At 46.4% G+C, this 17,140-nt stretch overlaps 1 protein-coding gene across 7 annotated transcripts in view; it reads left to right on the top strand.

Moving 5' to 3' along the window:
- PNPLA7 (patatin like phospholipase domain containing 7) overlaps window positions 1-17,140 on the top strand; it is a 415,290-nt gene that overhangs the window by 7,635 nt on the left and 390,515 nt on the right. For all 7 annotated transcript variants that reach the window (XM_050926463.1, XM_050926465.1, XM_050926462.1 and 4 more), the window contains 3 exons: window positions 5,060-5,134; window positions 6,538-6,625; window positions 13,287-13,369. In XM_050926463.1, the coding sequence (XP_050782420.1) occupies window positions 5,060-5,134; window positions 6,538-6,625; window positions 13,287-13,369 (246 nt within the window). The remainder of the gene's footprint in view (window positions 1-5,059; window positions 5,135-6,537; window positions 6,626-13,286; window positions 13,370-17,140) is intronic.

Genomic DNA, 17,140 nt, shown 5'->3' with positions numbered 1-17,140 from the left:
AACTACACGGTTAAGTGAGGAATTACTGTAATAATAAACCACAGTTTCCGGCCAATAGAAGCTGTGGAGTTGGTGCTTGAGGCAGGGGCAGCGCATGGAGACCTCCCCCACCCCCCCCGAGGCCACAGGGACATGCCCGCCGCTTCTGGGAGTGGTACAGGACCATGGCAGACAGAAAGCCTGCCTTAGCCCTGCTGCGTCACCGGACTTTTAGCAGCCTAAAATCTGCCTTTTTGGCTTCAGTCGCTTCAGGGAGATTATAATGTTATGAGTCTGATCTAATATCTCATTGAAGGATGACAGAGCCAGAAAGAGTTAATTAACTCACAGACTGACTTGAGCCATGGCCGAACTTTAGAGACTTGTTAGGAAAATATATAAATGAATAAAACTTTGAAATGCAAGTCTGCGTTGTTAGAGGTAGAAGGGGAGATGTTTGCTTAGGTCTTGTGATGTAAGCAAATAAGTCTTGTCTATTACCATGGCTTTGATTCAAAGATCAAAAAAGGAATATTAACATTTAGGAAGATACTGGAGTGAAATAGTATTATTGTCTGTGTCTCTTTGCAGGTTGTAGTAACCTGTATCTGAACTGTTTAATGGATAAATTACTCTGTGCTAATTGCCAGGATGTTTGGGAGGAGGAGTTAAGCCTATTGTTTTCTCAGGCCAAAAGGCTGCTGGAAACATATAAGAACCTTGGGACACGATCCTACTTCACCTCAAATCTACTTTGGGTTTCTAGAAGCGGAAACCTTAAGCCATAAGAATTGAGATCCCCAGTCATTGACTGGAGCCACCCTGAATATGGACGTTGGACTATAACCTCTGGACTATTTCTAAAAGGACTTTTGGCAACTGCAAGCTCACCTAAATTATAATTGGACCTGGGTGTGTGGCTGACCCTTTGGGGTTGGAAGACCTGTTTCTTTTATTTGATTAGATAAGATTTTCAGTAATCATCATCATATTCGATGTGTGTCTGGATGGAGACCTGAAGCTGGGCACTTTAAGGGAACTGCGGTGTTTGAACTTCTAAGTAACCAGTGAGGTACTGTAGAAGCTGTTCTGTGCTGTCTCGGTAAATCCAAGTATTGGAATAACCACCAGCGTCTGGGGTTTGTCGACCGCGTTTTGTTTGCAGTTCACCCTCAGCTGGCTCCCACAGGCAGCACCGTCACAGAGAGAGAGCCTGATTCTGTGAGACTCCCAGCGAAACTGGGAGGGTTGACAACCCTTCATCTAGCTGTAGCATTTCAAGTGTAGACAAGCCTGGAGTCCCTCATTTCTGCCCAGGATGCTCTTGGCAGGTCTGCCTGTTAGAGGCCAATGGAGTTTTTGTGTTCTCCCCTTCCTCTTTACTTGACTCAGCCCTTTTATATTTTAATGGCATATCATCATACAAGGCATTTCTTCCCGTCCCTTAAGTGGTATCCCTGAGTTCCTTTTGCCATGTCCACTCTCTGCATCCCAAATACCAACAGCTAGAAAAAGATGGAGCTTCAAACTTATCAGGAACCTGCCACTAGCCAGAGGCTGACATACCCTTCAAGTAAGGTCCTGGGGAAGCAACTTGGTTAGAATCGGAGAAAGTGGGAGGCCTGGGCTTCTTATCAGTGCCTATCGTGATAGACCCAGGCCAGTTGGGTATAGCCTTTTGAGTACCGGGACGTGGGCGAGCGCTAGCTTGCCCGCTACTGAAAGCCCCTCCTCCAGCCTAGGGAGGGGCCATGAAACCCGGAACCCACAGTTGGGTGTAGCAGAACGCAGAAATACTGGCCACTGGATTAACAGTTTTCTGTTCCCTGACTGACCAGAGCAGGGGCTGCTCCAGGCTAATGTGACCACCTAACTCTAATTAAGGCCCCGCTGATACTATAAAAAGGGCTCACTCCAGTCAGGCAGAGGAGAGCCAGGGAGCCAGAGGAGAGAGAGTGCGGCTGAAGGGCTGGTTAATGAAGACACCCTCAAACCATTGGTAAGGGAGCCCTAAGGTAAGGGAGAAGCAGGAGAGCTGTGGGAAAGTGGCCCAGGGAAATGTAGCAACTCTGGCAGTGAAAGGTTGGCTGCCAACAGTTGCTACCATTAGGGTCCCTGGGCCGGAACCCAGAGTAGAGGGTGGGCCTGGGTTCCCCCCAACCCACCACTACAGGAACATCTCCTGGGAGGGGAAGTTAGGCCCTTGTCAGGACAGGAGGCTAAACTGTTCTGAAATACGTCCCCAGGGACAACAGAGACTGTGGGAGTACTCTCACCAGCCTCCTTGCTGACCTATGATGAAAAGGGCTCAGTAGACTGTAACCGTGGCCCTAGAGGGAGAGGGTCACAGTGAGCCACTGAGGCTAGCATAAACCGCCTAGAAGCGCAGGACCCACGGGGGCAAGGTCAGAGCTCTGCCACATTATGTAATAGCTTGCTATTGTGTGTGCCCCTCCTACTTTGCTCATCTGTCACATTTACCTGTGTCTAGAGTAGTGGACTAGTCCATTTTTGGTAAATCCAGTGATGCTTCTATTCAAAGAGGGCTCTCCAGGAGCTATTTCTACCTTCCTGGGAAGGACCCGAGGACAGCCTCCTAAAGTTGCACGAGTGTAATTATGTACATCTACACAGCCTGTGGCAACAAGCCTCTGAATCTGGGTTGACAGACTTGGGCTTTTGGGGCTTGCACTACCATGCTAAAAATAGCTGTGTAGAAGTTGTAGCTTGGGCTCTGAAGCCTACGCATGCAGGAGGGATTCAGCCTGAGCTGCCGCCTAAAAGCACTTATCTATGCTGTTGTTTGTAGTGTGAGTCTCACAAGCCCAAGTCTGTTGACCTGGGCTCAGAGGCTGAGCTGCTGGTTGTGTAGATCAGTGGTGCCCAAACTTTTCCTCTTGTGCCTCCTCCTACCAATAATGGAATGTATCTGCGCCTCCCTGTGTCTGAGAGCAGAGTTGTGTCCTGGGGCTGGTGGCCAAGAGCGGGGCCTGTCAGCCAAGCCACAGCTGGGAGCAGGGACAGGGACAGGGACAGGGCAGTGGCCCGTGACTGGGAGCGGAGCTGGGGTCACAGCTGGGGCTGGAGCAGAGCTGGGGGCAGAGCGGGGCTGGGTGAGGCTCCCTCCACACCCTCCCATGGAGGCTGTCCTGTGCCTCACTGGACAGGGCGCGCCCCACAGTTTGGGGACCACTGGTGTGAATGTATACTACGTGAGCTCAGCAGCTAGTAAGGCTACAGCTGGGATAGGGACAGGAAACAGCTTTCCTATCTCCAGAGGAGGCCCCCTAGAGAGTGAGCTCATAGCTGGTGTTGGATTGGTGATCCCTACAAAATAGTAACTTATCCTGCCTTTCCTGGAGCATCCTAACAATTATCTGATCCTAACTGAAACCTGTTCACCCCAGAGGTGGCTGCAATTTCAGTGGTAGGTATTTGTACAGGGTTTGATCCCAGAGTCCATGTGTACCCAGATCTCCTATTGACTATAGCCAGACTGTCAATTGTGCTATTAGTTACTAGTCTGCCATGCCAGGGTATTGTTGGATCACCAGCTGCTGTTAATCTAACATAGAGCAACAGTGGCGAGGAAAGCACTTCTTCATTTATATCTGTCCCAGAGCTTGCTACTGTGGGTTTTGGATGTGGGCAAGTCTACTCTTATCTGAGCCTCTGCCATGTTAAGATTCGATTACAGCACTGTACTGCCCTTTGTATACAGATGCACCTTAAACTGATCTTGATACTGAAGTTGGTGCTTATTAAGGAGCGTATCTTACTGGGAGCATGAGACATCAGTGACTCTGCATGTCGCCTGTTGGTTTTGGAGTGGAGTTTAAGGTGTTTGCTGTCAACTATAAACCCCTAAATGACTTGGTTCCTGCTTATAGGGCCTTGCAAATCTCCTCTCCTGGGCCACAGCTGTGGTTAGTGAAGGTGCCTGAACTGAAGTCCCCTTGGTTTAAATGAGAAGGAGATGCTGACAAGACATTTTCTTTGAGGGCCCTTGACTTTGGAACTCATTCCTTGTGATGCTTTTTGTGGGGGTACCCAGGGTTCTGAGGCATCTTGCTACCATCCACCCTTAGAGATAAGTTATGCTGTCTGCTCATCAAACCTGGATGGTTTGATCCAGGGTATCTGTTTGTACACATAGACATCTCGGAGCAAACCACTGTCCTTATTCATAGGCAGGACATGCTCCTGTTTGTTCTTTTTGTTTCCTGTATACTCCTTTCTTGTAGATTTTGTCATCTCTTAATTGATATCTGGTTCAGTATGCAAATAGGCCTCCATTGTGGAGCGGACAGTACAGATATGACCAGACAGGGAGGCCTAAGCATCTGTTACCTCCTGCCTGAAAGGAACCTGTCTGAGGCATGTCACCTTGACCTGCCTTACCTTAAAAACATAATTTTCAGTATAGATACATAACTTCTTAAATATTATACTTGCATACATTTTGCAATGATTATGATGACCATTAGTAGAGACCTTGCATGCCACCTTTGGTGAAGTACTATGTATGTCCCTGACCCAAGGGATCCCTGTAAAACCCCATATGCCCTCTGCCAGTTGGCATCAAGAGGACCCTGAGTCACACTCCTTAGTCACCTAAGACTGAAATAGCCCAGGTCTATTGGCCATCAGGGTACCCAGACTTTTGAGGAGGGAGGAACATAAGGGCTGGTATTTGTGGATGAGACTGTTTGATTTTCTCACTGATTGTTTTGAAGTTAGGGAGTTATTTCTTTTGTGGATGTATATATGTGGCACTTGTATCAAAGGTGCCTGGATCCTCAAACAAATGATTTTAAAATAGTTGTTATAAGTAGAAATTAATAAGGAATCACAGGATCAGATCCTATACTTCACACAATGTGATAGATCCGAAAGCATCTTACTATGTGGTTGAAAGAAGGACACTATATAAATGTAAGAAAATTACTTTGGATGCATGAGACCAGATATGGAGAAACTGTTATTGAGATTTCTTGCTATGTGTACAGATAGTCTTTGCAAAAACTGAAGGTTCTTTGAAGCTTTTTCCTTAATTGTTCTCTTTCTGTTCTTGCTTTAGGCTGGATTCCCAGTGGGCATAGATCTACCAACACGAGTTCTTCAGTTCGTAGAAGACAGAATGCAAACTACTATGGTAATATACAACTTTCATTGATTGGATGCAATATAAAATGTGTGTATAAATAGCTTCCTGTCTATTATTCCTCGGGTACAGTCAGTGCTCGTGGGGGAATTCTGTGCCAAAAAATAAAAAATTCTGTGCACAATATTTTAAAATACTGCAAAATACTGTGTATTTTATTTGTCAAAATAACACAATATAATCATACTGGTTTCAATTATTTTGGTAATTTTATTTCAAAATACCCGTCAAGAACTATGTCTGTAACAGTACAGACAACAAAAAAGATTCAAGAAATGTTTTTGACAAATAGATTCCTTACTAGGCATATTAATACAGAACTTTGAGTAATTCATTTAAATGACAATTCAGAAATGTATCTTCTGTACCCCTCAGAAGCAGTGCAAAGGTTTGGGGGAGTCAGGGGTAACAGAGGAGCTGAGGGAGAGGGAAGTAATTGCTCAGAAACAGCTTGGGGAGTGAACCTTGAGGGTTGTTGGGTGTGGGTGGGAGAAGTATGGATCAGGTTTTTTTGGGGGAGAGAGATTGTTAGGGACTTGGGGAGCCTCCCCCATGCTGACCCTGGCTGACCACTAGCCTCTCCCATTCAGTCAGGCACATCTGCCCCTGTCCCCATGTGTCCCTGCACTTTCCTTCCCATGCTCTCCCTCCCTTGGTCCCCATTTGGCCCTGCACACCCCCAACCCCAGTGTCCCTGCACCCCCACTCCCATTTAGCCTCTGCTCTAGTCTATCCCCCTCACTAGCCTTTTTGACCCTCTATGTGACCCCCGTATGCTCTGCTCTGTCTGTCCCCCCATATCCCATCTTCCTCACCTGACCTCACAGCCATGTTGCTATGAGAAAATCAGCCTCTGCTTTCTCCCTGTTGGCTGCTACATGAGCTGGCTGCCCTCTGTTTTGGTGCCACAGCAGCCCCTGTTGAGTGAAAGGTGCAACTGCAGTGCCAATCCTGTAGAATGTATTTTCTGCAGAGAAAAAAAAATCTGTGCAGTACCTGAATTCTGCACATGTGCAGTGGTGCAGAATTCCCCCAGGAGTAAGTCAGAGCTTGAGTGGGTTATGTGATCTCACGTTAGTGCAATGCATGAAGTGGAGTTTCAACTTCTAGTTTTCACCCCATGTGCTACCTACTTATTCAATTCATAGGTCCTTCAAATAGAAGCAGAGGATCCCAAGGATATGTATGTGGGAGGGAGCCTGTGACGTTGTTTAAATGCTGCAGTACTTAGTTATATCACAGTTGGGTCCCTTTTTTTCTTTTCCAGAATGAGGATTTCTGAACATGCCCTGAATTTCCAGACTCATACCTTGCTGAGTGTTTGCTGTAGGATTTACGAAAATTTTAAGGAATATTTTAATTATTCACTCTTTTTTCCTAACCTTTCCCCACAGCTAACTGGAATAATAATTGGCGCTGCAGTGGCATTGCCCCTTATAGGGATTTTTGTGTTTGTCGTTTACAGAAAGGTGAAGCAATCTAGTAAGTACTCAACTTGCTACACATGTGTTAAAACAGAATCTTCTCAGTGGTTTCCTTTGTCCTACTCTTTCCTTAATGTAATATGGTAGAGCCAGTGCTTGTTCTGAAGGTAATGATTCAAACTGGAAAATAGCCTTAAAAGGACACAGAATTTGTGTTGCATTGCTGCTTGTGTTAACTATCCAAGTGCATACAGTTTTAGGAAGCTTAAAATTAGGTGAATTTAGTTCCTTTAGCATATAATAAACTCCCATGGCATCACAATCAATATGTAAATAACTTGGTGTAATCAGGAAATGTCACTGAGTTTGAATGGGACAGAGGTGAAAATTGAGGGCATCCCTGTGAGGGACAATTGACAGATCCAGTGCACAACTGTAGAAGGAGTTCTAATCTTTGGGAGAGAGGTGAAAGGCCCTGCATGGCCTTTTAAAAAATTAAATTTATAACAACTGCTCCTTGTGCTCTGGTATTGGAGACCTGTTAAGTTCCTTCTTCAGCTGTCTGTTGTCTGGCCTGGTCTGTCAGAGCAGAAATGGCATAAATGAGACATGCGGTGGATCAAAGTCCAAATTCTAGACATCGTGTCTCTGTGGCCGTAAGGGACTGAAAGTACTATGGAGGCAGTATCCCTGGTGGCTGAGAGGAGGCCCCTTAGTATGGTTCTTGGGCCAACTTGCGGGCTGTTGTCAGGCTCCAGAGAAAGTGTGCTGGTGGGATTCTTAGCCCTTCTCTCTCGACAGATCTAGAACTCATTCTTCTCAACTGGCAAACATTCCTGAACTTTGCTGTACATTTCCCTTCTCTGCTCTCTCTGCTTTGTCTTGAAATTTAGCCCTGGTCTACACTACGAGTTTAGGTCGAATTTAGCAGCATTAGATTGATTTAACCCTGCACCTGTCCACACGATGAAGCCATTTTTGTTGCCTTAAAGGGCTTTTAAAATCGATTTCTGTATTCCTCCCCGAGGGGATTAGCACTGAAATCAACATCGCAGGGTTGAATTTGGAGTAGTGTGGACACAATTCGACAATATTGGCTTCCGGGAGCTATCTCAGAGTGCTCCATTGTGATAGCTCTGGACAGCTCTTTCAACTCAGATGCACTAGCTAGGTACACAGCAAAAGCCCCGCGAACTTTTTGAATTTCATTTCCCGTTTGGCTAGATGGACCTTTGATCTGACCCAGTACAGCCGTTCGTATGTTCTTGTGTAAGCCTACCAAAGAGGCAAATGGCCGTTCTGGGTCAGAACCCTAGACGTACCACTTCTGTGATAAGATGCATGCAATTCTAAGGGGTGGGGGGGGGCTACCACTATCCCACCCCTGTCCGTGGACACCTGCAAGGGGTGAGTCTCATGCAACAGGGATGAGGAAGATGAGGAGGTGGAGGAGGATGAGGATAGTGCATAGCACGCAAGCGGAGAAACCATTCTCCCTGACAGCCAGGAACTGTTTTTCACCCTGGAGCCAATACCCTCCCAAGTCAGGCTCACGGACCATGAAGCCAGAGAATGCATCTCTGGTGAGTGTACCTTTGTAAATATAATGCCTAGTTTAAACGCAAGCGTGTTTAATTATTAATTTACCCTGAAGACCTGGGATGCATTCACGGCCAGTACAGCCCCTCTTTTTAAATCGCCAACCCAACGGGTTCTTGGTATGGGAAAGGTAGGCTCTGCTGTTTGAAACCATTCCCACATGTTATGAAGGTAGAAAGCGAAAGACTGTGGCTTACCATGGCTGCCTGCAAGCCGAATTCTGTTGCCCGGCCCTGCGTGTGTGATCTCTCACACCAAACTGGCCTCAATATAAGAGGCAAAATACGACCTTGTACTGAAAGCACCTGTGCTATGTAATGTTAACAACTTCGTTCACCGTGAAAGAGTCTACCCATTGTTCTCTAAAATGTGTCTTTTTAAATACTACTCTCCCTTTTTTTCCTCCCGCAGCTGCAAATGTTTCAACCCTCCCCCTATCATCTCGGTCCCAGATGCTAGCACAGATAAGAAGGTTAAAAAAAACGCACTCACAATGAAATGTTCTCTGAGCTCATGCAGTCCTCCCGCACTGAAAGAGCTCAGCAGAATATGTGGAGGCAAACAATGTCAGAGTCCAGGAAAGCAGAAAATGAATGTGAGGATAGGAGAGACAAGCGAGATGAGAGGTGGCAGCAGCACGATGAGAGGAGGCAGGATGCAATGCTGAGGCAACTAGGGGATCAAACTGATATGCTCTGGCATCTGGTGGAGCTGCAGGAAAGGCAGCAGGAGCACAGACAGCCACTGCAGCCCCTGTGTAACCACCCGCCCTCCTCCCCAAGTTCCATTGCCTTTTCACCCAGATGCCCAATAACGTGTAGGGGGGGCCCTCCGGGCCCTCAACCACTCCACCCCAGAGGACTGCCCAAGCAACAGAAGGCTGGCATTCAATAAGTTTTGAAGTGCAGTGTGGCCTTGTCCTTCCCTCCTCCCCACATCCACCACCCCACCCCTTCTGGGCTACCTTGGCAGTTATCCCCCCATTTGTGCGATGAACTAATAAAGAATGCATGATTTTGAAACAATAATAACTTTATTGCCTCTGCAAATGGTGATCGAAGTGGGGAGGGTGGTGGGCTTACAGGGAAGTACAGTGAACCAAGGGGGTGGGTTTTCATCAAGAGAAGCAAACAGAACTGTCACACCATAGCCTGGCAAGTCATGAAACTGGTTTTCAAAGCTTTCTGATGCGCAGGGCACCCTGCTGTGCTCTCCTAATCGCCCTGGTGTCTGGCTGTGCTTAATCAGTGGCCAAGCGATTTGCCTCAACCTCCCACCCCGACATAAACTTCTCCCCGTTACTCTCACAGATATTGTAGACCACACAACAAGTAGCAATAACAATTGGAATATTGGTTATGCTGAGGTCTAACCGAATCAGTAAACTGCACCAACATGCTTTTAAGTGTCCAAATTCTATCACCATTCTGCACTTGCTCAGCCTGTAGTTGAACAGCTCCTTCCTACTGTCCAGGGTGCCTGTGTCTGGCTTCATGAGCCAAGGCATTAAGGGGTAGGCTGGGTCCCCAAGGATAATTCAAGGGATTTCAACATTCCCAACAGTTATTTTATGGTCTGGAAAGAAAGTCCCTTCCTGCAGCTGTTCAAACAGACCAGAGTTCCTGAAGATGCGAGTGTCATGTACCTTTCCTGGCCATCTCGCATTGATGTTGGTGAAACATCCCTTGTGATCGATCAGTGCTTGCAGCACCATTGAAAAGTACCCCTTGCGGTTTATGTACTGGCTGTCAAGGTGGTTCGGTCCCCAAGATAGGGATATGCGTTCCGTCTGTCGCCCCACCACAGTTAGGGAATCTCATTGCAGCAAAGCCATCCACTATGACCTGCACATTTCCCAGAGTCACGACCCTTGATAGCAGCAGCTCAGTGATTGCATTGGCTTCTTGGATTACAGCGGCCCCCACCATAGATTTATCCACTCCAGATTGATTCCCGACTGACCGGTAGCTGTCTGGTGTTGCAAGCTTCCAGAGGGCTATTGCCACTTGCTTCTCAACTGTGAAGGCTGCTCTCGTCTTGGTATTCTTGTGCTTCAGGGCAGGGGAAGGCAAGTCACAAAGTTCCATGGAAGTGCCCTTACGCATGCAGAAGTTTTGCAGCCACTGGGAATCATCTCAGACCTACAACACTATGCAGTCCCACCAGTCTGTGCTTGTTTCCCGGGCCCAGAATCAGTGTTCCACGGCATGAACCTGCCCCATTACCACCATGATGTTCAAATTGCCTGGGCCCGTGGTTTGAGAGAAGTCTGTGTCCATGTCCTCATTGCTATCGTGATTGCCCTGTCGTCGCCTTCTCGTCTGCTTTTGCAGGTTCTGCGCATACTGCAGGATAATGTGCGAGGTGTTTACAATGCTCACCACAGCAGCGGTGAGCTGAGCGGGCTCCATGCTTGCCATGGTATGGTGTCAGCAGAAGAGCAGAGTTGCAGCGGAAGCGGTGGATGACGACGGATGCCACGAGAACAGATGTTTATACCGAACGACGAAAGGACCTGTGAGGTGGATTCATGGCACCAGGAGAGCAGAGTTGCAGTGGAAGTGGTGGATGATGACGGATGCCACGAGAACAGATGTTTATACCGAACGACGAGAGGACCTGCGAGGTGGATTCATGGCACCAGAAGTTGCAGCGGTGGATGACTGAGCTCATTTACTCTATTGAGCTCAGTCATCATTTAGTCAATTGAGACTGAGCTCATTTACAACAGCAGGCGAGCAGAGTTGCAGCGGAAGCGGTGTATGACGATGGTTTGCAGACTTACTGCACCGTCTCTGCCAGCAGCACCCAGGACACAACAGCTGCGGTGATGGTGAGCTGAGTGGGCTCCATGCTTGCTGTGGTCTGGCATCTGTACAGAAAAAAAGTGTGAAACGATTGCTGTTGCTTTCACTGAGGGAGGGGCGACTGACGACGTACCCAAAACCACCCGAAACAAAGTTTTTGCCCAATCATGCATTGGGAGCTTAACCCAGGATTCCAATGGGTGGCGGAGACTGCAGGAACTGTGGGATAGCTACCCACAGTGCACCACTCCATGAGTTGATGCTAGCCACGGTATTGAGGACACACTCCGCTGACCTACTGCTGTTAGTGGGGACATACACGATCGACTGTATAAAATCGCTTTTTAAAGATCAACATCTATAAATTTGACCTAATTTATACACATACCCTTAGTTCATTTAATAAATCTATTGCACAAGTGAGAGGTGCCTATATCAACGGGAAAAGCAGACAAACAGCATAGATTACTGCTGTTCTGTAGTTCCAATATCAGGCAGTGCTAACAGCCCTTGGTTTCTTTAAATCCTTTTTTTCGATTTCCCTCCTGTGCGTCTCCCGCTCCCAAGAGCTGTCTGAGCTCATCAGAGCTTCTCAAAGTATCACAAATGCTTTTTGAAGAGTGTTAAAAACAAAATGCAAGCCTTTTATCACCTCAATCATGAGGGTGAATTTGAACTGGACAAACAAAGCTTTAACATCTGACTTTAGGTGAGTGTTTTTGACTGTTTGAAGATAAGACAGAGCTGAGAGTGATTTTTGGGCTTGATGGTTCAGGGACTATATGAGAAATTCAAATTTCCCTTCAGTGAACTTCAGCTGTTTTATTTTCCTGTATCTCCTTCTGGGCTGCACGCTGTTATGGATAGGGGACTGTTATTGCACATCCTTATGCTTCAGTAGTTAGCCATATAACCAACATAGGCGCCAACTCTGTGGGTGCTCCAGAAAAAAAAATGGTGGGTGCTCTACACCCGCCGGCAGCGCCCCCACCCCCGATCAGGTCCTCCTTGTCCCCCTAGTGCCTTCTGATCAGCACATCCCCCTCCCCCCCAGCATCTTCTGCCCACTGGTGATCAGCTGTCTAGTGGCATGCAGGAGGAGCTGGGCGGAGCGCGGGCATGGTGCGCCCGAGGGCTGAGTTCATAGAATCATAGATTATTAGGGTTGGAAGGGACCTCAGGAGATCATCTAGTCCAACCCCCTGCTCAAAGCAGGACCAATCCCCAAATCCCTAAACGGCCCCTCAAGGATTGAATTCAGAACCCTGGGTTTAGCAGGCCAGTGCTCAAACCACTGAGCTATCCCACCTGAGTTGGGGCAGGAAGAGGCAGGGCAGGGCCTTGGGGGAATGAGTGGAGTCGGGCGGAGCCGAGGGGGAGTACCCCCTGGCACATTAGGAAGTTGGCACCTCTGGTGACCAGCTTTGATCTGCATAGCTGAGAGCTTTCTCTAGGATCTAACCATAGTCTGCTAAAGGACTCTGAGAGCATAACTGCAGTCAGCATCTTTCTCACAGAATCTGTGCCTTCTTGTGAGAGCAGGCCCTGCTCTAGATAAAGAGGAGCTTTGGAAATGGGAATGGTTCCTAAAATTGCCTGCCTCAGATGGCATGACTGGCAGTTATTCAGCACTATAGGGATTCTGCACCTATGATGTTAAAGCTGCTTGGAAAGTATGAGTGAAACATATCCTTCAGGGAGTAATACTTGGAAACACTAATGTGTTTAGAGATCTACCTCTCTGTGGGGAGGGGATGGTGGGAAGAAACTTCTGGGACTGTCCTTATTTTCTCTTCCTCTCCTCACTAAGCATTATGATGACCTTCTCTTCTGGGAAATAAGCATATTGGCTCCCTTTGGTCAGTGCTGCTTCCAGAACTGACTAGAAGAAGTCTCACACTCTGGCTTCCCTACCATTTGTATTTTTGCTATCTCCATAGCAGTTTTTGACCCCATGATACCAACAATCAGGGTTCCTTGGAATACATCCCATAATCAACTGCATTGTGAGGCAGAAGTAACACAGGGTTAAATTAGTCCACTGACAACTTGAACATAGGTAGCTCATCATCCCAAAAGAGTGTTTGGACAGAATAGGTTTCTTTCTTGGAATTCATTTGAAATTGTACTGTCAAAGAGGCGTGGGTTTTTGGTCTAGTCTCCAACAGGAACAGTCGAGAGTTTCACATGAATTTCTATTAGTAATACAAGTTGGATTCCAACTAGTGAGCAAGGTCAATGCATCTGCATGCTCCTCTTTCCACTTGTTACAAACTATCTGCCGAGTTATTTGATGATCCTTTTGTGTTTCAGGACAACCTCAGCCCCAAGTGCCTCAGTACAGATTTCGCAAGAGAGACAAAGTAATGTTTTATGGGCGGAAGATCATGAGAAAGGTAAGTACATCTAATAGAGAGGGAAGGGAGGATGGAAAATAAAAATTAAAATCCAGGAAAATAAATGAACTCTCAGATGCCTGACCTGCTTACCATGGTTATTAGCCCCATCCCCACTGCATTTTTTTCAGAAGAGAAGTCTCTAATACATTGAGAGTGTCATCCTGGATCAGACCGTAAGTTTTGTAGTCAGTATCCTGTTAACAGGTAGTGGGTAATGCCTGATGTTTCAAAGCAAGTTCCTCTTTCCCCTAGGAAAGAATTTACTTTTCTAGTTTTGCAGGGCTGTGTGTGGAAGGGAAAGATTCCTTCCTAACTCTTATGGTTACCAGTTTTATAACCTGAGAGATGAGACATGATTGCCCAGGTCTTAGCATGTAAGTATAAAACTTCACTAATAGTTTCTAAACTATCCAAAGTCCCCCTTTCCATCCCTACTTTTTAAAATCCATTTCAAGTGTATGATTTGGTGACCTCCTGAGACTAATCTGTGTGTGAAGTTATTTTTTTTTAAACTAACGTATATGTTAAATGCTGAAAGAGAGAGAGTTTAAAATGAATAATTCAGTTTCTTTAAAAAATGTTCCATCCTTGTTTCTATTTTTAGGGTTCTCTCTGTGTTTGTGGTCTTTTTTATTTTAAGCTGCTTAGATGGCATGGTGATCTAGAGAGACAGAAAACTAGTTGACAGGTTTCAGAGTGGTAGCTGTGTTAGTCTGTATCAGCAAAAAGAACGAGGAGTACTTGTGGCACCTTAGAGACTAACACATTTATTTGAGCATAGGCTTTTGTGGGCTAAAACCCAGTTCATCGGATGCATGCAGTGGAAAATACAGGACAAAGATATATTTTATATATACACACACACACACTCAGGAAAAAAATGGGTGTTGCCATATTAACTATGAGAGTAATCAGTTAAGGTTGGCTATTATCAGCAGGAGAAAAAAAAACTTTTGTAGTGATAATCAGGATGGCCCATTTCCAACAGTTGACAAGAAGGTGTGAGTAACAGTAGGGGAAAAGTTAGCATGGGGAAATAGGTTTTACTTTGTGTAATGACCCATCCACTCCCAGTCTTTATTCAAGCCTAATTTAATGGTGTCAGGTTTGCAAATTAATTCCAGTTCTGCAGTTTCTTGTTGGAGTCTGTTTTTTGAAGTTTTTTTGTTGGAGTATTGCAACTTTGAGGTCTGTGACCGAGTGATCAGAGAGATTGAAGTGTTCTCTGACTGGTTTTTGAATGTTTTAATTCTTGATGTCTGATTTGTGTCCATTTATTCTTGAAACTTTAGTAAGGTAATGAGGATTTGCATTTAAAATACTTTTACACTTATCAAAAAAATAAGCTTTTGTATTGTCCTTAAGATTCAAGCTCCTTAATGGGGCATGCATTTGAACTTGAAATTTACTGGTACTGTTATATTTGGAAATAAGATAATTAAAATGACTTTGTTCTTCATATGAAAAAAAACTGCTAAGACTTTGGTGTGATGATTTATTCTTGATGTCTATTTAAACCAATAAACCTCATTAATACTTATAACAGCTCCCTACCCTTTAAGTGTAAGTGATGGCAGAGACTCTTGCTATCTTATCTTGCCAGGTAAAGTGTTCTTTATTTTTTAGTTTTAATCTGAATAGCGTCTTGGCAAAAATGGCATGGATAGGGTTCCTTGATTATTTTATCTCTAGGATAAATCAGTGCATGAGGTAGAAAATAAGTCAGGAGAAATTAAGATTCTAACAGATATGTTACACAGGCTGTCTTGTATGTGTGTGTATTATGGTTTTTCATGTAATAGTCTGTACAAGGGTTAGCCGAGGCTTGACCCCCTCCGGATGGCGGGGAGCCACACTGGCTCACTACACACAGTTGTCGTCGGGAGGAATTAGTCTGTCTGCGGGGGTCTCCCTTGGCAGCCCTTACAGTAACTGGAACACTGTGGGCCCAGGCCCTGGGTCAGGGTGGGCACCAATGAGTCAAGGGCTCAGGCCCTCAGGCAGGGCTGAGCAGTAGCAATGCAAACAGTGAGGAGCCCAGGTCTGGGGTCAGGGCGGAGCAACAATGTGTCTGGGCTCAGGCCCTCAGGCAGGGTTGAGCAGTAATAATAAGCCCAAGCCTCCTCAGGCCTGGGGGAGGGGGAGACTGCCACCCACAAATTGGGTGGCAGGGGGACACAGGCCCTCCCACTCCTCTATGTCCCAGCCTGGGGCCCTAGCAGTGGCAGAAGACCCGCTGCTTAGTGGGAACCCTGGCCGCAACACACCGACATGGGCTCTGGCAATGCTGCAGCCAGACTGGGGTTGGCTGCCCCCGGGCTACTTCCACGTTCCCCCTCGGGTTGTACCTGGGTCCTGGTGTTGGCCTCTAGGGGATCCAGGACCATGGGTTCTTCGGGGCAGAATGCAATCGGCAGGTCAGGCAACTCCTCCGGGTAGCAGGCACAGGGCAGGTCAGGCAACTCCTCCGGGTAGCGGGCGCAGGGCAGGGCAGGCCCGGCCAGTCTAGGCAGCCGCCTTGGGCTGCGGGGTTTTCCCAGGCGCGGGCTAGGCTGGAGACGTCCTGTCTCTCCAGCGGCTGGGGCTTACTGAGCTCTGAGGGCGAGCCTTTATACTGCTGGGTCGCCGCCTGACCCTCTGAGGAGTGGGCTCAGAGCTCCCTAGCTCCGCCCACTCCAGCCGGGCTCTTCCCCCTCCGGGGCGGGGAGCCACACTAGCTCACTACGTAGCCATTTAACAAGGAATAGAAAACGTGACATATGGATATTGTGGCTGAGATCCCATCTTTGTAGGAATCTTGGAGTTCTGACTTCGTTTAACTGTGCTATCTAATGATCCTGTATCCAAAAAGTCTGTATATGGGGGAGAGAATAAGTGTCTAGACCTGAGCAGGAGGCTAGAGGTTCCATGTTCCCTATTTATTATTATTACCATAGTGCCTGGGTGGCCCACTCACGGACCAGGACCTCGTTATGGTAGGTGCTGTACAAACCCATATGAATGAAAAAACAGTTAACAATAAATTGAAAAGTGTGTGTGTGTGTCTGGGCAAACAGCATGTATGTGCCGTGCATCTCTAGATAGGCAAACACTCAGGCTTGGTGCTGATTTCCACTGCTCATGCCCACTGTGCAATTTTCAAAAGCTCCTGACTCTTAAGTTCCAGACAGACCTTATTCAAGCTGTGTTGTGAATAGAGTCTTCAGTGACTCTTTGAGTTTGCATGCTGTGTTTTCAAGTTTAAAAATTCACCTGTTCCTTTATGGGAAAAATTATGACTGTAAGGTTTTACACCATGAACAGAATATGCATTCAACCATACCAAATTCAAAAATGGTGGACTGGATTGTCTTCAAACTTTTCACACAAAGATCAGACACCTTTGAGCAGGATCAAACATGAGCACTTCCGTCAATAAAGGATTTAAAAATAAAAAAAACTTGAATGATGAAAACAAGATAATAATGGAACTGTTTTTCAAGCAGAATGGTAGAACGTTTTTAAGTGACTCCTGTTATATTTGTAAATAAATTGCCTGTTTTCACACAGAAGCTTTCAGTAGCAGCAACATCCTGCTTATTACTATGACAGGCTCTGGGGTAAATCTTGACAGCTCTGTGTGTGTTTTCTGCATCAGTGCTGTTTCCATAGACTTTGCCATTTTGAGACACTTTGCCAGGATTTGCCTTAGAGCTGCTTAGCTGCCTGTCTTTGGCAGCTGTTCTATTTCTGGTGAAATGCCTGTCTGCCATGACATGCCTCTCTTGA

Source organism: Gopherus flavomarginatus, chromosome 17 (assembly GCF_025201925.1).
Source record: "Gopherus flavomarginatus isolate rGopFla2 chromosome 17, rGopFla2.mat.asm, whole genome shotgun sequence".
NCBI classification, from domain to species: domain Eukaryota; kingdom Metazoa; phylum Chordata; order Testudines; family Testudinidae; genus Gopherus; species Gopherus flavomarginatus.
This window is presented reverse-complemented; position numbering and strand designations above follow the sequence as displayed.